The 18,465-nt window shown below is 48.8% G+C and overlaps 2 protein-coding genes across 4 annotated transcripts in view; one reads left to right on the top strand and one right to left on the bottom strand.

Annotated features, from left to right (window-relative positions):
• Positions 1 to 6,546, top strand: part of AIFM1 (apoptosis inducing factor mitochondria associated 1) — a 36,663-nt gene extending 30,117 nt beyond the window's left edge. The window contains exons 13-16 of the mRNA XM_010354799.1: positions 2,462 to 2,604; positions 4,115 to 4,239; positions 5,749 to 5,945; positions 6,284 to 6,546. Coding sequence (XP_010353101.1) covers positions 2,462 to 2,604; positions 4,115 to 4,239; positions 5,749 to 5,945; positions 6,284 to 6,355 — 537 coding nt within the window. The 3' untranslated portion in view covers positions 6,356 to 6,546. The remainder of the gene's footprint in view (positions 1 to 2,461; positions 2,605 to 4,114; positions 4,240 to 5,748; positions 5,946 to 6,283) is intronic.
• The window catches only part of LOC115898719, a 41,394-nt gene that overhangs the window by 16,235 nt on the left and 6,694 nt on the right, over positions 1 to 18,465 (bottom strand). Inside the window, exon 3 of one of the 3 annotated variants that reach the window (XM_030934475.1) lies at positions 14,895 to 15,886. The exons of the other annotated variants lie outside the window; for them this stretch is intronic. Within the exon in view, the coding sequence (XP_030790335.1) occupies positions 15,015 to 15,886 (872 nt within the window). The 3' untranslated portion in view covers positions 14,895 to 15,014. Of the gene's footprint in view, positions 1 to 14,894; positions 15,887 to 18,465 lie in introns of those variants that run through there. 3 annotated transcript variants of the gene reach the window in all.

Below are 18,465 nucleotides of genomic sequence, written 5' to 3'. Positions count from 1 at the left end.
TTTACAATCTATTATGACACAAACAAGACTATAGTATGTAGGAACCATGAGGTAATTTCCCCATTGCTAGTTACAAGTGTATTGTGTGTGTTTATGGACTCTGCAACTAAGGACATAGGCACCTTGAAGGAAATTTTTTCCCCCTCCAAACCTTGCTTTAAAAAAAAAAGATGAAATGTACTGGATTTTTTTAACTTGTTATAAAAGTAATACGTGGGCCAGGCGAAGTGGCTCACGCCTGTAATCCCAGCACTTTGGGAGGCTGAGGCAGGTGGATCACTTGAGATCAGGAGTTTGAGACCAGCCTGGCTAACATGGCAAAACCCCGTCTCTACTAAAAATATACAAAAATTAGCCGAGTGTAGTGGCACAGGCCTGTAATCCCAGCTACTTGGGGGACTGAGTGAGGCAGGAGAATCACTTGAATTCAGGAGGCAGAGGCTGCAGTGAGCAGAGATCACGCCACTGCCCTCCAGCCTGGGCAACGACAGAGCAAGACTCAGTCTCAAAAAAAAAAAAAAAAAAAAAGTAACATGTGGTCAATGTAGAAGACAGACAAGGAGAGAGGAAAGTCACCTGCAGCAACCATTAATATTTTGGTGAATTTCCTTACCTTTGTTTCCTTGCATGTAGGTTTTATTGTTGGTTTGTTTTATTCGTGGCAAGCATACTATATATAATATTCTGCTCTTTTCCACTTAACACCATAAATGTAAGCATTTTCTATGTTGCTTCAGACTTTGTAAACAGTTTAATGACTATATGTTCCATTAAGTGAATTCACAGTTTACTTTACCGTTGCTTACTTGTTGGATTTTTAGGTTGCTTTGGGGGAGTCTAAATAGCCACAAAGATGAACAAAGGGTTAGAGAGCTCAAATACCACATCCTTCGTGAAGCTGGCCCAGTTCACCCCCGACTGGAGGTTCTTGCCCTCTGCTTGAAATACTTGACTCCTTTAATCTGTACCTTTCATATGGCACATTACTGTTTACATTGCTCTGTAGTTATGAGCAAGGCTGTATCTTTCTGTACTAGGTTGTATGCTCCTCATAGTCAAGGTCCATGTCAGTTTTGTCTCAGCAACCCGGACAACATAATACTTTTGTATATAATAAGTACTCCATAAATATTTGTCGAATGAATGAATACTGAATGACAAAAAGAAATCTAAGAAAACATTTCTAGGTGAGAGGCAGTCACATCCAAAAACTGGTTTCTACATATAGAAAAGAATATACTGCAAATCATGGTTATTAAATATCCTGTCTGTTAAGGAAAGAACAGGAAGTAGGCATAAGTAAACCGAACTATAGAAGATTTAGGTTAGCTTTATGGAAGCAGAATAGACTTTTTTTTTTTTTTTGGGACGTAGTCTCACTCTGTTTCCCAGTCTGGAGTACAGTGGCACGATCTCGGCTCACTGCAACCTCTGCCTCCCGGGTTCAAGCCATTCTCCTGTCTCAGCCTCCCGAGTAGCTGGGATTACAGGTGCTCGCCACCACACCCACCTAATTTTTTGTATTTTTAGTAGAGATGGGGTTTCACCATATTGGCCAGGCTTGTCTCAAACTCCTGACCTTGTGATCCGCCCACCTTGGCCTCCCAAAGTGCTGGGATTACGGGCATGAGCCACTGCTCCTGGCCTGGAATCGATATTTTAAAATGAGATCTCAGGCCAGGCATGGTGGCTCACACCTGTAATCCCAACACTTTGGAAGGCTGAGGCAGGCACATTGCTTGAGCCCAGGAGTTCGAGACCAGCCTGGGCAACATGGCAACACCCCATCTCTAAAAAAAAAAAATTTAGCCGGGCATGGTGGTACATTCCTATAGTCCCAGCTACTTGGGAGGCTGAGGTGGGAGGATCATCTGAGCCTGGAGGTCCAGGCTGTGGTGAGCCATGATCGCACCACTGCACTCCAGCCCAGGCAATAGAGTGAGACCCTGTCTCAAAAAAAAAAAAGAAAAAAAAAAAATTTGAATGGGTTATCAGCTGTTTTTGTTAGTTTAAGTACAACTCTGGCCTGTAGATGGAAAACATGAATTAGTTACCATTACAAGTGTTCTTTGAGCCCCCAAAGTTTATATTTTGTCTTTAACTTGCTTTTTTTTTTTTTTTGAGACGGAGTCTCGCTCTGTCGCCCAGGCTGGAGTGCAGTGGCCGGATCTCAGCTCACTGCAAGCTCCGCCTCCCGGGTTTACGCCATTCTCCTGCCTCAGCCTCCCGAGTAGCTGGGACTACAGGCACCAGCCACCTTGCCCGGCTAGCTTTTTGTATTTTTCAGTAGAGACGGGGTTTCACCGTGTTAGCCAGGATGGTCTCGAACTCCTGACCTCGTGATCCGCCCGTCTCGGCCTCCCAAAGTGCTGGGATTACAGGCTTGAGCCACTGCGCCCGGCCTTTTTTTTTTTTTTTTTTTTTTTTATCATGTGTTCATGTTACGTATTTGTTTCCACAGGCAGGAGATGCTGCATGCTTCTATGATATAAAGTTGGGAAGGAGGCGGGTAGAGCACCATGATCATGCTGTTGTGAGTGGAAGATTGGCTGGAGAAAATATGACTGGAGCTGCTAAGCCGTACTGGCATCAGTCAATGTTCTGGTAATAGTGGTGTGCCTTGGGGACCCAATTGATTACAGTTCAGTATCTCTAGGACCATAACACAGAGTTATGGTTTGGTTTTATTATGAGCTAGTTAGCTTCATACAGAAGGGAAAAAAGTCCATCTCATGTCCACACATTCTACCCTCAGGTAGCCATCTGGCAAAAGTGTCCTGGTTTTTCACCAAACTGCTCCTTTTGTAAAACATTAAAAGAGAAAAAAAAGTTATTTTAAGTGTTCCGTCTGACGTTTGTTAGATTAGGTGAATGAATGGAGATGGCACCAGCACTTCTGGCAAAATATCTCAGAGGCCAAGGTGGGCGGATCATGAGGCCAGGAGTTCGAGACCAGCCTGACCAACATGGTGAAACCCTGTCTCTACTAAAAATACAAAAATTAGCCTGGCATTGTGACGCACACCTGTAATCCCAGCTACTCGGTAGGCTGAGGCAGGAGAATTGCTTGGACCCGGGAGGTGGAGGTTGCAGTGAGCCGAGATCACACCACTGCACTCTGGCCTGGGCAATAGAGCGAGACTCCGTCTCAAAAAAAAAAGAATGTCAGAAAGCATTCCAGTCCTAAAAGATGAAGGCTGGTCTGGTGTGGTTGCTCATGCCTCTAATCCCAGCACTTTGGGAGACCGAGGCTGGGGGATTGCTTGAGCCCAGAAGTTCGAGACCAACCTGGGCAACATACCAAGAGCTCGTCTGAATTTTTTAAATAAAAACGTTTTAAAAGCTAAAGAAAAGAAAAGTGGAGGCTAAGGGGAAATACCGTAGGTTAATGAAACCATAAAACATCTCAAATTCTGAATTCTATAAATGTGGAACACTCTTTAAAGCTTCAAAAAGGGAATTTCAAGACGAAAGTAGTGAATAGCAAAAGTGGGGACCTCATCACTTTTCAAATGTGGCATGGGATAAAAGCATGAATAAATTGAAGAACATTTCAATCACTGCATGGATATGTGATCGTGTGTAATGGCTTTTTAAGGAAAAGTCAAAGCTGTTAGGGTTAATCTTACTTTCTCATGGTCATCCCTAGATGCTCTAGCAACAGCAGATCAGTTTGGCGTCTCGTGATATGCATACTGAGTTCTTTGGTTAGCATAAGAGTGTGGTGTTGGTCAGGCACAGTGGCTCACGTCTGTAATCCCTGCACTCTGGGAGGCCAAGGCGGGCAGATTACTTGAGGTCAGGAGTTCAAGACCAGCCTGGCCAACATGGTAAAATCCCGTCTGTACTAAAAATACAAAAATTAGCCAGGTGTGATAGTGGATGCCTGTAATCCCAGCTACTCAGGAGGCTGAGGCTGGAGAATCACTTGAACCCAGGAGGCAGAGGTTGCAATGAGCTGAGTTCTCACCATTGCACTCCAGCCTGGGTGACAAGCGAAACTCCGTCTCAGGGAAAAAAAAAAGAAAAAAAAAAGTGCATTGTCGTGGTGAATATGTGCTACCGTGTCATTCCTTACAGTCCCTTGACAGAACACCCTCTTCTCTCTTGTTAGGAGTGATTTGGGCCCCGACGTTGGCTATGAAGCTATTGGTCTTGTGGACAGTAGTTTGCCCACAGTTGGTGTTTTTGCAAAAGCAACTGCACAAGACAACCCCAAATCTGCCACAGAGCAGTCAGGTAAGGAAGCCCCAGCACTCCTCTTAGAGAGTGTTGAGAAGCAGTGGTCCACATTCTCCTGAACAAGGGGTTTCTGTATTGGCCAGCGGGGGCTGTCAGTGAAAGCCTCTCTTCATGTTGTGCTTTAAAAGAAACCAAACCTCAAGTCCTCACTCTTTAGTGGTCTGAGATTTGGCAAAATCAGGTATCCTGGGCAAAGCATAGATTCAAATATTGTGGGTATCTGTCCTAGACAGTGGACAGTGGCTAACTCAACGACACTGTTGTTTCATTTGTCTCTGGGAAGACCTATCTAAGGAAGAAAACAAGAAAACCTGAACTTTTTAGGTTGCGTTTTTTTCTTTCTTTCAGTTGTCATTTTTATTATTTTGCTTCAGGCAGATCTCAAGAACACAGCCTGAGAGCCTTAACTTAAGACTGGCTGTCCTCCATGGGTCCTGGGCAGGGAGGAACTGGGCTGAGTAGTTCTTTAGCTGCCTCTCATTCCATTTGGCAGATCCTAGTGCCAGGTTTTCTTTAGATGGGAGGCACCTCTCTTGGAATGAACCTCTCTCCCACACACGTCTCTTTCATTAACTCCGAGACCTTATTCCTTGACCTTAGCTCAAGTTATTTAACCTCTGTGTCCTTTTGCCAGAGGTGTCTCAAGGGCAAGGTGCTCTTTAAGAAGGAGAAAGTAAGACATTATATGGATATGTAGTTCCTTTTCCTGTGTAATTCTAATGTATTCCATATTCCTTAATTGATCTCTCCTAGTAACCTAGTAAGTGGATTCATGTCACTGCTCTGTCCACTGGACAGTGTTATTTGGAGGCTAGTGGTTCTCAGAAGGCAAGGTGCCCCTTCCCATGCCACCCTTCCCTTCCCCTCTTATCTCTCTCTAGGAAGAAATGCCTTCACTATGGTTTTTCCATATGGAAGTGCCTTCTGCTTTGGCTAAAGTATCTGTCTAATAGCACTGTCCAATAGAACTTTCTGCTGCGATGAAAATGTTCCATCTCTGCTCTGTCCAGTACATTAGCCACTAGCCACATGTGGCTTTTGAGCTCATGAAACATGGTGAGTGCAGATAAGGAACTGAATTTTACATCTTACTCAGTTTGAAATGATGTTCATTTACATGGCTGTGGCTAGTGGCTACTGTATTTGGACCATGCTGCTCTAGAATATTTCTTAGAGGACAAGAACCAGCCTTCTGCAGTTTGAAGAAATCCAGATATCAGGAAATATTCATAGCATGAATTTAAAATGAGATAATAAGGGAGGGAAGTTTTGAGTCAGACTGACCCTGTGCCCAGGAGCTGGCAAGGAAGACCTTTCCTTGGCTTTGTCACTGGAGAGGGGCTGGTAAAGGCCAGGGTTTACTGAGGGGGCATAGAGAAACAAATCCTCTAGAAGTAGCTTGAAGCAGGCCTTGAAAGACTGTTGGCTTCTAGAATTTCCCAAGCTCATAATAACTGAAGTTTTGATTTTGCTTCTATGTTTATTTGTTTTGGGGGCTGGCCACAGGAACTGGTATCCGATCAGAGAGTGAGACAGAGTCCGAGGCTTCAGAAATTGCTATTCCTCCCAGCACCCCGGCAGTTCCACAGGCCCCCGTCCAGGGGGAGGACTATGGCAAAGGTGTCATCTTCTACCTCAGGGACAAAGTGGTCGTGGGGATTGTGCTATGGAACATCTTTAACCGAATGCCAATAGCAAGGAAGGTAGGTGCCCGTCATAACTCTTAGAGGAAGATGGGAAGTACGGCTCAGAAACACTCCTGTAACTTCATCAGGTGCCCTGAGATGCATTGTCCCCCAGGTCAAATTGTGCCTAAGCAGAACAAAGGTATAGCCTTGGCTCAGGAACATTCTTTTTCACTTGGGACTTGGCTGGGTGACCTGGGAGTTGGCAGACTGCTTGTTTGGGTTTAGCAGACAGCTGTTCCCACAACTCCCTCCCAGTGTGATATGGGGACTGCCCCAGGTGGCCCCATTGTGTGGGCATGGCCTGAACGCACATGGAGTGAGTTAGGGACCTATTGTTACTCTCTCTCCCTCAGATCATTAAGGACGGTGAGCAGCATGAAGATCTCAATGAAGTAGCCAAACTATTTAACATTCATGAAGACTGAAGCCCCGCAGTGGAATTGGCAAACCCACTGCCACCCCGAAGGGTTGGATGGGTAAAGGAGCATTTTTTTATTCTGCAGACTTTCTCTGTGTATAAGTGTGAATGATCAAGTCCTTTGTGAATATTTTCAACTATGTAGGCAAATTCTTAATGTTCACATAGTGAAATAAATTCTGATTCTTCTAAATTAAATTTTGTTCTCTTGTCAAGGGGGCAGGTGGGTGAAGGAGGAAAGCCTATTAGAAAGCAAGCAAATTGCAGCACCCACCAAGGGCAGGATTTTTCTCAGCCACGTATTCGTGCCCTACTCCACCCGTGAAACTCCTTTCATTTCCAAACTTCCCTCATCCCTCCAGACCTCTTTGCACACACCTGCTGTGGCCTCGGCCCACAACACTCGACTCCCTTCCTCTCCTCTCAGGAAGTTCACTATCTCTGAGGACTTTCCCAGCCTTCCAAGCCTCATCCTTGTGTATATGTCTCCCTGCTAGCCCATGACTTCCTGGAAGTAGGAGCCCTGACATTAAGGCCTTGCTCACGGTTTTATCTCCAGAGCTTAGCACAGGGTCTGCTTCATAGTAAGTGCTTCATAGATCATTGTCGAATTAGTGAACAAATAAATGTATGGAATAGACTCCGTTTAACCTGGAACAACTCCTGTCCCAGAACTGGATTGGGTCCTGCCGGGGACAGAAAAGGCACTTACTACAAATCTGAGTTCCGAGACCTGGTGCTTCACAGTTAAACCTGGAGACGGACTCGTGGAAGGACCATCTTTTCTTGACTCTTCTGCCTGTAGTCCTCATGCCAGACATCTGTCCTCTCTTAAGCTCCTTTTTTCTAAAATATGCTTATGGGCATACCTCACTTTACAGATTGTTTCCTGGGAATACAATTCAGAGTTTCACAAGTCAACTCATTGTTTGGCATTTTAGATTGCTTAACTTTTAAAAATCAAATATTATTATTATTATTATTATTATTATTATCATTATTTTGAGATGGAATTTTGCTCTTGTTGCCCAGGCTGGAGTGCAATGGTGCAACCTAGGCTCACCACCTCTACCTCCTGGGTTCAAGTGCTTCTCCTGCCTCAGCCTCCCGAGTAGCTGGGATTACAGTCATGCACCACCACGCCTGGCTAATTTTGTATTTTTAGTAGAGATGGGTTTTCTCCATGTTGGTCAGGCTGATCTCAAGCTACCTACCTCAGGTGATCCGCCCACCTCAGCCTCCCAAAGTGCTGGGATTATAGGTGTGAGCCACTGCGCCCGGCCTAAAAACATCAAATCTTATTTAAGAGGAATTTGTTACTACTTTCAAGAGTCCTGTTGTGAAACTCCATGTATATAAAAAGAAAATTATTACCAGTCTGGATTTTTTTTTTAATATTGGGTTTGATTAAGGGCAGTTTCAGCTTCAACCAAATCCCTTCTGAACTCTGGGAGAACAGGCCAAATCTCCACCATAAGAATTAGCAGTATAGGTATACCATGCAATACTATATGTGCAATACTATATGGATACAGGTTTAGTCGAATGTGATCATATCCAAATGATATATCCAAATCCATATGTAGAAAACTCATCTAGAGTCGGGTGCAGTGGCTCACGCCTGTAATCCCAGCACTTTGGGAGGCCAAGGCAGGTGGATCACCTGAGGTCAGGAGTTCGAGACCATCCTGGCCAACATGGTAAAACCCCATCTCTACTAAAAATACAAAAATTTGCCAGGCATGGTGGCGTGCACCGATAGTCCCAGCTACTCAGGAGGCTGAGACAGGAGAATTGCTTGAACCTGGGAGGCGGAGGTTGCAGTGGGCGGAGATTGCATCACTGCACTCCAGCCTGGGCGACACAGCGAGACTCCATCTCAAAAAAAAAAAAAGAAAACTCATCTAGTATCCTGTGATATAGAAATTATTATACAGCAGTAATTGCTGCTTACCGAGTTGGGGGTAAGACTAAGATCCTAGTGTTCCACAAATCATTAAGAAAAGATCAAATTGTGATTTGTCTTGCTTTAGTGTTGTATACAGTTTTGTCAAATTCTTTGACAGTAGTTATCCTTTTATGGTATGTCATTGTAATTCAGTGGATTGAAATTAAATGATCTGTTCATCTAATCAGTGTTCATTGGGTGCCTACTCTGAGCTAGGTAGATGTCAGAATAGGAAGATGGATAAAACATGGCCACTGCTTTTAAGGACGTCCTGATGTCGATGAGGAATGCAGACACATGGATGCAGAACTCCAATACAATGAGCTACGTCCATAGAAGGACACAAAAAGTACTGTGGCCATGCCAGGAATGGAGAGATCAGCCACAGCAGCCATCCTGAGTCAACCACTGCTGTTAGGCCACTTCCTAAACCACCACTTGGTCCATGTCCCCTCCCTGTTTAAAAATGTACAGTGACTCCTTGTCACCAACCACATCAGGTTCAAAGTCTCCTGTAGTACTAAGCCCACTCTGCCTGTCTCACCTTCCCCGGGACTTTTAATGTGGACATGCACACACACACACACCTGGTTTATTGCCACCTTTAAACTTGTGTTCATGCTCTTCACATCTGGAACACCATCCCTCCACCCTTTACCTATCCAAATCCTGCTCATCTTTCAAGGCCTACATCAAGTCCTGCCTTGGTAGCATGGTACCAGTTGGACTAGTGCCCATGCATGATTTCTTTCTGAACTCTAGTTGCACTTAGCACCTTTGAGTGTAATTGTTCTTTAAGTCATTCTAAAGGTTTTGTCAGCTGTCTCAGAGCAGAGCCCATGTTTTCTTCTCAGGATGGGGACCATATGCTGCACCCTGGTGAGGTGCTGAGCAAGTCCTTGGTCAATTGGCTGGATAATGCTAGATAACAGGGCTGACTAAAAATGCACCTCTGTCTTGTAGCCTCTGATGTCTGTAATTCAGGTTGTTTATGGGAGGATATTCAGATCATAACCACTTCACTCATTGTCACAACTTGCCACTTACCCCAGAATGCATTTAATCTGCCCAAGCCCCTGAGGATCCTGGGCTGCAACTTCTTTCTTTTCTTTTCTTTTTTCTTGAGATGGAGTCTCACTCTGTCGCCCAGGCTGGAGTGCAGTGGGTGATCTCGGCTCACTGCAACCTCCACCTCCCAGGTTCAAGCGATTCTCCTGCCTCAGCCTCCCGGGTAGCTGGGATTACAGGCACACACCACCACGCCTGGCTAATTTTTGTATTTTTAATAGAGGTGGAGTTTCGCCACGGCAAGGCTGGTCTCAAACTCCTGACCTCAGGTGATCTGTCCGCTTCGGCCTCCCAAAGTGCTGAGATTACAGGCATGAGCCACTGGCCTCTAGGGTCTGATTTCTGACTCCACAGACAAGCAGTGCCAGTCAAGGTTTGGCCCTCAATACCTGGTCTGTGATCAGCTGGACCACACCACAGTGCAGTGCAGTGCTAGACCTACCCTGGGAAGAAGAGGCAGGCTTTGCCCAAAGAGCAGGCATCTGGAGCCCACCCATTTGACTTCAACCTCGCTTTCCTTGGCCATTTCACAAACGGTATCAGATGGTCCTTGGCACCACTTAGTGATGGTCCTAACCTCTGCCTGGCTACCTGTAAGCCACAGCAGGGAGTGTCCTAATGTTTTTAAAGGTGGAGAGGTGGAACTGAGGGAAGGAAGGAAGTTTGATTGGAAAGGGGTTAGATTAAGCCTCTTAGTGAAGGATGAGGTCAACATTTGTGATTTTTTTGTTGTTATAATCATCAGGGCCTGTTTTGGAGACAAGAGGCTTTAAACAGAAAGGGCTGGGGGTGGGACTCCACAGTGACCTACTGCAGGCTGCTTCCTTGAAGGAAAATCAGCAGCTTCTCAAGAGACCCATTTATACAAAGGAACTCTCCCCTCCCTTTCCCCACTGCCCCTTCCCTTTCCCGCTCCTCTCCAGTTTGGCCGCTGCCATATCCCTTCTGTACGTCCTTCCCTGACTCCACCAAAAGCCAGGCACCCTTGCTGCCCTAGAGATTGTTGGGACTCGCTCCCAGTGCCTTGCTTTCTGGGCAGAGGGGAAGTTCTGCTGGGCCCAGAGGTGAAGTAAGACTGCCTCTGGTCTCTTTCCCATCTTATCAGGGAATTCCTGGCGGGCACAGACACGCGCACACAAAACCACACACAGATACACTCAGCCCAAGCCAGTGATGACGTTCCCCTGCCTGGCTGGTTCTACATATGGGTGTGACTAGGTCAAAGAGGACAGGGAGGGTCTAAATATTTAGATACTGGACTGCCAAGCCCTCGATGGAAACCAGAGATCCTCTCAAAATGAACATTTGCAGAAAGAAAAGCAGCCCCTGGCGTCTCTGGAAGCTCGCCCGGTACTGTCGGCCAGGACTTGATGTTGCTACCAACTGGCCTGGCACTCACGGCTAGATCTGGGTGTTCTGCTGAACATACATTCATAGGACATCAGCATCATACAAGGCTACTCTGTGACCGTGGTGGATTGAGACAAAAACAAGACCTCTCCATAATCATGTGAACACAGACGAAAACATGAACATTGCCTGAACCTTGAAAATGACCAAACACCTCCCACCCCCATCCTGGTTTTTCTGAGTAGCTGCTGCTTCCTTACCAATTGCAGCTTCAGCCTCACTCTTGTCTGCCCTCCTCTTAGATAAGATTGAGTTGATAAGATACTCAGTCCAATCACAGAATCACCAGCATCCAGTCCAGAACAAAGCCTGACTTCCTTAAACCTTCCTCCAAATCCCCTGACCCGACCTGAATCCTCTAAGTCTTTTCTAGCGCCCTCTTCCTGAGGCATGTCATGATTCCCCCATGGGGTGCCTTCTTTCTTGCGGCAATGAGCAATAAACCCAACTTGTTTGACCACCGTGTTCCTGGTCTTTGACCAGAGGGGGTTGACAATTTGGACACAAATAGCCAAAATATCCTCTGGAGGACCACTATCAGGCAGAGACCCCAGTGAAACTCGCCTAGTCCTGTGCCTTTCTGAAGACCTTACCTAGTCCTGGTGGAGCCTCCAAGGTCTGTGTTTCGGTTGGGGAAAGCCCAGGAGTTGTGTCTTGTGTTGGGGGACAGAGGTACGTGGTTTCCCAGGCAGGTTCTCACCTAGGATGTCTTGGCATTTGCAGTACAACACAAAGATGCTTCTCAGGGAAGCACCTAGCACAGGTATTGAATTTATAAATAATATACAAATAAATGTATTCATTTCTTTAACATTTTCTGAGCAATTAATGCATGCCATAGTGTACTAGGCTCTCGAGATAGGAAGATGAATAATACATTGTCCCAGTCTTCCTTCAATGGCTTTATAACTGAGTGGTGGCCACAGACAAGTCAACAGGGATTATCAGTGTCACCTAACTGCTGGGAGTATGATATGTGAGTTTCGATTGGAACTTCATTGCTTCACCAGTTGCTTTACTGTTCTATCTATTCTAGGCATTTTTAAAAATAGAGATGGGGTCTCACTTTGTTGCCCAGGCTGTTCCCAAACTCCTGGGTTCAAGCGATCCTCCCACCTCAGCCTCCCATAGTGCTGGGATTACTGGCATGAGCCACTGTGCCCAGCCTATTCTAGGCTTTTTCTTCACCGACCAAATCATAGTTCCCCCGTTTTATGGTTTTGTCTTCTCTGTCATCACTTTGGAAAGAATATGGAGAGTGCCCTGCTTCATAGAGGATGGAGCTGACATTCCTTTCACCCAGAGATTACACATCTCCCTCTTCACTCTTCCTCAGATCTTTCATTCTCCCACCTCCTCTCGGAATCTCTGCAGTCTTCCCCTCTTTTTTTTTTTTTTTTTTTTTTTGAGACGGAGTCTCGCTCTGTCACCCAGGCTGGAGTGCAGTGGCCAGATCTCAGCTTACTGCAAGCTCCGCCTCCCGGGTTTACGCCATTCTCCTGCCTCAGTCTCCCGAGTAGCTGGGACTACAGGCGCCCGCCACCTCGCCTGGCTAGTTTTTTGTATTTTTTAGTAGAGACGGGGTTTCACCGTGTTAGCCAGGATGGTCTCGATCTCCTGACCTCGTGATCCACCCGTCTCGGCCTCCCAAAGTGCTGGGATTACAGGCTTGAGCCACCGCGCCTGGCCCCCCCCCCCCTTTTTTTTTTTTGAGATAGAGTCTCGCTTTGTCGCCCAGGCTGGAGTGTAGTGGTGTGATCTCGGCTCACTGCAACCTTCCCCTCCCGGGTTCAAGCGATTCTCCTGCCTCAGCCTCCCAAATAGCTGGGATTACAGGTGCCCGCCACCATGCCACCATGCTAATTTTTTGTGTGTTTTTAATAGAGATGGGATTTCACCATGTTGGTCAGGCTGGTCTTGAACTCCTGATCTCAGGTGATCCACCCACCTCGGCCTCCCAAAGTGCTGGGATTACAGGTGTGAGCCACCGTGCCTGGCCACCCCTTGTTTCCCTTTTCCCTGTGTTTCCTCTTCGGGTTCCAGGGGCTGCTCCCTGCTCGTGTGTTTTCTCCCAAAGCAGAAGAGCACAGTGAAAAGAACACTCTTCCGGATTTCAGCTGCAGTGCTGCCGCTCACTGCCTGGATGGCCTTGGGCAACTAGTTTCTGAGCTCTCTGCTTCCTCATCTGTAAAATGAGAGAACAGACTAGATCATCTCTCACCTTCAGCCCTGACCTCCTGTGTATGCAACAGTCTTTTGGTGTTTACGTGGGACTTTCTTCATCTCTCCATCTCTCAGTTGCTGTTTACCTCTAAGGTCTAGAGAGGCTGCCATCTCCCAATGCCTCTGCTGTCCCTTTGGCTCTACTAGATGTACAGGTTTTGCTGGTTTTTGTTTTGTTTTTAGTTTATGGCTTTTGTTTATAGTTTATTTTTCTTTGACCTACCCAGTTACATTTGGACCTGGGACCCCTAGAAATTGTACATTGTACATTGTCTTATTTCCTCTCCTTGGAGAGTTTGACAGCCTCAAAACTGGGCTCCATGAAACGGGTTATCCTTCAGCCCCTAAGCTAAAGTTTGGCTTCAAACCCAGAATTTCCCCCAAGGAAGGCTTGACAGTGGGACTATTGTCAGCCGTGATCCTAGCACACGCATTCCTACAGGTTCCCAATTCCTAACAAACATGGCCTACAGAACTGCTCTGTGGACAGCCATCATAACCCAGGCTTTCAACCTAATACCAAGGTAGGAGCTCAGAAAAGCTCCCTCGTGCCATATAAGCCCAAGCCCTGAGATCAGCCCTTCTACCTCCCACCCCCCTTGCTCCTAGTCCATGGCCATTTCCATATTGACCATGGCCTTGGCAGAGCCGTACCCTGAAGTGCAGTGACAAGCAAGCCAGGAAGCTTGCAAACTTCAACACCCAGCTTTGGCTTACCGTACAGACAAAAGGAAATTGCACACAGGGAAACAATGCCAATCCAGTACCAGGATTTGCTGGGTGGGAAAGGATGCTCAAGGACCATGCCTCTCTGGAAGGAAAGGGGAGCTTTAGGTGTTCCAGAGGCCAGCAGGGCTCCTCCAGCTTGAAGCCTTCCCTGCCTGGGCCTGAGGCCCTTAGGCAGCTTGTGGAAACTAATATTCTAAGCAACCAGGGTGTGACTGGTTTCCCACCCCGGTGGAGAGGTGATGAGACAATCCAATCCTCTCATCCCTTCCACTGCCCTCAAACTAGTGGCACAAGGGAGTGGTATGAAAACCCAGACTTCTGGGCCTCCAAGTCACCCCCACCCTATCCTGAACTGGTCCACTATCAGGTTCCAGGAGAAAGGGCCAGTGACGTCTCAGATGATCAGCTTGACTTGCTGCTGGGGTCCAGAACAGCTCAAGGCTCAGAACACTCCACACTTGTCCCTTCAGTGGCAGAAGCTGTTCCACATCCCGCCTGAAGCAAGCCTGTGTTCTCACTTGTTCATTGGAACAGGTGTTTCCAAAGACGAGCCATCAGCTTCCAGGTGAACCCCCCAGGCAGTCCCAAGGTTCTGAGGAGGGAAGGAGATCCCCAGACCCCTTCCTTTGGACAGGCACTCCCTGAATGCAGTGGCTAATTACAAAAGGATACCTTAGTGAGAGCTTTGCCCAATCTTGCAAACATGCAATTCCCTCCTGGGCATTCCCTGTGCACCCCCAGAACAGCACAAGTGGCCAGGTTGGAACAGGGGAGCGGAGGTCTCCATGGGGACTCCCACCCGCCACTGCCCTCCCAGCTGCCCCACCGAATCCTTCTCGGGGAGCCCAGAGCCGCCCCAGTTCGCCTGTCAGGACGGGAGGAGGAAGGGAGGTGGGAGCAGAAAGAAAGGAATCCAGCACTTTGGGAGTCCAAGGCGGGCGGATCACCTGCGGTCAGTTCACGACCAGCCTGGCCAACATGGTGAAACCCTGTCTCTACTAAAAATGCAAAAATTAGCTGGGAGTAGTGGTGGTCGCCTGTAATTCCAGCTACTCCAGAGGCTGAGGCAGGAGAATCGCTTGAATCCGGGGGTGGGGTGCGGAGGTTGCAGTGAGCCGAGATCGCGCCACTTCACTCCAGCCTGGGCGAAAGACCCAGACTCCAGCAAAAAAAAAAGAAAAAAAAGAAAAAGAAAAAAGAAAGGATTGAGAGGAAGTTTCAAAGGGTGTGCCGGGGAGCGGGGAAGAGTCTCATTCTCATGAGTCAGCGGATCGGGCCCAGTGTGACTTCACTGCTTCCCCAGAAGAGGCGCCAGGGGCAGGAGGCCGCTCAGAACGCAGCAGCAGGAGTGGAAGCTCGGGGCGCTGGCTGCCTGCGCCGGGGAGGGCGCGGGACAAGGCTTGGGGCTGGGCTGGTCAGGTCGCTTGGGGCTGAGGCGGCGAAGGGAGGCCTCGTGCCAGCGAAGAAAGCTGGGGGCAGAGGAGCCGATATGTCCTCCTCCTGCTGCTCCTCCTTGGACGCCAGTTCCAGCCGCTGCCACCGCGTTCCGCGTGCAGGTGGCGCTGCAGAGGCGCCCGGCACTGCTGGGCGGGTGGGGGCGCTCAGCCCCACCAGGATCGGGGCTTGGAAGGCGCGCGAGCCCAGAAAGGGGGTGGAGGGAAAAAGGCCACCAGCCCCCTTCTCGGGCGGTCCCCGAACTCGAGAGAAGGACGCGCTCCCACCCCAGTGGCGGGAGAGTACGGAGATCAGCCCCAAGGCCGAGCGCCCCAGGTCGGAGGCTGGTTCCTGCGTGCTTCTGCAGTCTCTCGAGCCACCTCCCAGGTCCCACAGAGCCCCGGGCGGCTCCTAACTTCGGCAAAGGGATTGCGGTTTCGGGCGGTCTTTGCTCTCTGGGGATGGCGCTCTTGACCCGCGGGCAGTAGAATGGAAACTTTGAGTCGTGTCTAGGGCGTTGGGGGTGGGTTTCCCTGAACAGCCACTCTCTAGCCTGGCTCCCATGAGACTTAGAACGCATCTCCAGCACAGGGATGCAGACTGTGGCCAAGGCTGGGGCACAGCCTGACACTCTGCTCGGCCGAGATGAGAGGTAGAGACTCTGCTCAAGTCCGGATCTAGAGGGACAGTTAGGTGTTCCGTGCCTGTCAACCCGGTCTTCTGCAGCTATATAAGGAAAAAAGAAAAAAAGCAAAAACAAAAAACTAAGAGACTCATCTGGGGCTCAAACTTGCAACCTCTGTCTTCATAGATAGAACTTCCTGTCCTAACTCCTCGCAGGCCCTGAGCTCTAGAAGCCATGATGCTGCCTTGGACATCCTTGTGGTGCTTGGTGGTTATGAGGTGGCTGTTCAGTTAACATATTGAGAATATTAAGGCACAAAAATAACCTTGTGGCCAGAACCTGTGGGGAAAAGTTGTTGGGGGCTCCAACCTCGCCCTTTCCAGAAGCTGAAGTGGCCACTTCTGTGATACAACTTGACATAAAATCTATGGGCAGAGTGTGTCCCTCTTTTCTGTGCCAAGAAATAAAAGCTGCACCCTGTGCTAGCATTCTGGGTGCCTCTCCTCCCCTCTCAGTCCATCCAGTTCTCCTGCTTTCAGGGTGTCCAAAACCATCTGAGAAAGTTATCTAAAGACTTTCCATAAAGAAAGGGAAGGGGCGGGGGAATCCAAAGGATCCTAAACATTCCCAGGTCTCACTGTGTGCCAGGAGAAATACCGTCTGTCTCCTGCCCAGACCTCAGAGCCCGGGCCTTTTTCCTACAGGGCGGTGCCCAGCTATTCCTGGAAGCCCCCTCCTTTCTACCAGCCCTCTCCCCAAGGTGTCTCCTCCCAGAGCACGACCGAGGAAAAAGATCAGATCAGCAAAGCTTAACACCCCCCTGCCCCCTCTTTCTGTCCCCAACCTGACCTGCAGTCTCAGCCTGTGCCCTCTCCTGATGCCACGGCACCGGCTTCTTCTCCTAGAGCAGGACCTGAGCCGTGAGCTCTTCCCCAAGCCCCCCTAGGTGACCAGGAGAGGATCTGATATACTAATTTGTGTTAATGTGATAATGGGAGCTAATGGGGTCACGTGCTAACCACGGGTCCAAGTTCTAACTCAGCATCACAAACTCAACCCCAAGTTAAGGCTGCAGGGATGGGAATTTTGGGCTGACTAATCTCCACAGCTGGCTGGAGGGGGTGGGGGAGTGGGAGGAATCGAAGCCCCTGGACGATCCCAGGGTCTGGTGCCTTTGAGCTGCTGTCTCGGTTTCAGTTTCATCCTTGGCTGACACGTTCCTCTGAAGAGTGGAATTGCTTTGGTTTCCCTCCAGTCCCTCTCTCGTCCCTGGCCGCCTCCCTTTTGGATTGCTAGCTCCACTCGGTCAGCCCTTCTCTTCATGAGGGGAGAGATGGGAAGATAATTTGGCAGTGACGAGGAAAAAATGTACACGTAGACACCCTGAGACACACAGGCTCACATACCATACTGCTTTGCAGACAGACATATGCACACGCCCTCCACGAACACACACGCATGCACAAGGGGACCTGACATCCAAGACTTGAGCCCACACATACACGCATATGCACACACACACACACACACCCTGAACACAGTTACACCCTCACTCACATCTGTGAGACCCACACAGACATGCACATAGGCAGGCAAGGCCCAGAGAGCCATGTTGCACACAGACCCGCATGCACATTCACACACCCTCACACACACAAACCAGCAGCAGCCGCTGAGTTGGATGGCTTCCTCAAAAGAGGGCTGGAAAGCTTGTTTGCTGCCAGCAAAGGGGCCTAGACATTCCGTGAAGTGACTCATACTGCACCTTTATACACATTGTTATATTTTTCTGCATTCAACAACAACAACCCTCAACCCCGATGTGGGGGCAGGGTGGGGAAACCGGAGAGTGGCTGCATTTCCACTGGGCCTCTGCTATGCCTCTGTCTAGCAAATGTTTCAGGCCTGTCCTCACTTCCCAGTGGATTGTGGCAATCCCAAAGAGCAGAATTGTCTACATCCTGGTACAAACCTCAGCCCGGGCCTGCCCCTTGGGAGAATGCAGAGTGGATGAAATTGGGGGCTAATGAGTTCCCCTCATAGACACGCCCCCATCCTACCTCATCCCTAGTCCTGGATATCTGGGGCCAGGCCCCATGGTCCCATTGTGGTGTCCCAGTCTGAGCCCCTCCTGATCTCTCCTCTCCAAGTGCCCTCCCCAACTCTCCTGAATCTGGCCTTACTGCCACCTCCTTGCACACTTCTGGGCAGTGGCATTCACTTTATATACTACATAGAGCCCTGTGCAGTATGACTGGAGGCCCCTCCCTTCCCCTGGGTCTCCTCTCCATCTGAGGAAGAGATGCCAGCTTGATGGCTACTTGTGTCCCCGTCCCCCAGCACACTCAAGGGCCTGCAGAAATTCACTTTGTGCTCGCTCTGGCAAAACCTCCCTGTGTTGACAATTTTGGTTCGCCTGCACGGAGCTGTGGGGAGATCAGCTAAGGCCAGGGCCTCCCCAGCTTCACTCTGAGGACACATCAGAGGTCAAAGAGACAACACAGGACAGGTGTTGGGCCAGCAGATATTCATGGCTGAGGGGTTAAGTCTGGCACCACTGGACAGTGGCCCCAAACCCCTGGATGTTGTACTGCCTCTGATAGGAGCCCAGGGCAGGTGGGCTCTTTGCCCTGGTCCCAGGGACTTTTGCAAGCTGAGCTTTGGCTCCAAGGTAGAGGTT

Source organism: Rhinopithecus roxellana, chromosome 7 (genome assembly GCF_007565055.1).
Source record: "Rhinopithecus roxellana isolate Shanxi Qingling chromosome 7, ASM756505v1, whole genome shotgun sequence".
Taxonomy (NCBI): Eukaryota; Metazoa; Chordata; class Mammalia; order Primates; family Cercopithecidae; genus Rhinopithecus; species Rhinopithecus roxellana.
The sequence above is the reverse complement of the archived record's forward strand: the minus strand, read 5'-3'. Positions and strand labels throughout refer to the sequence as shown.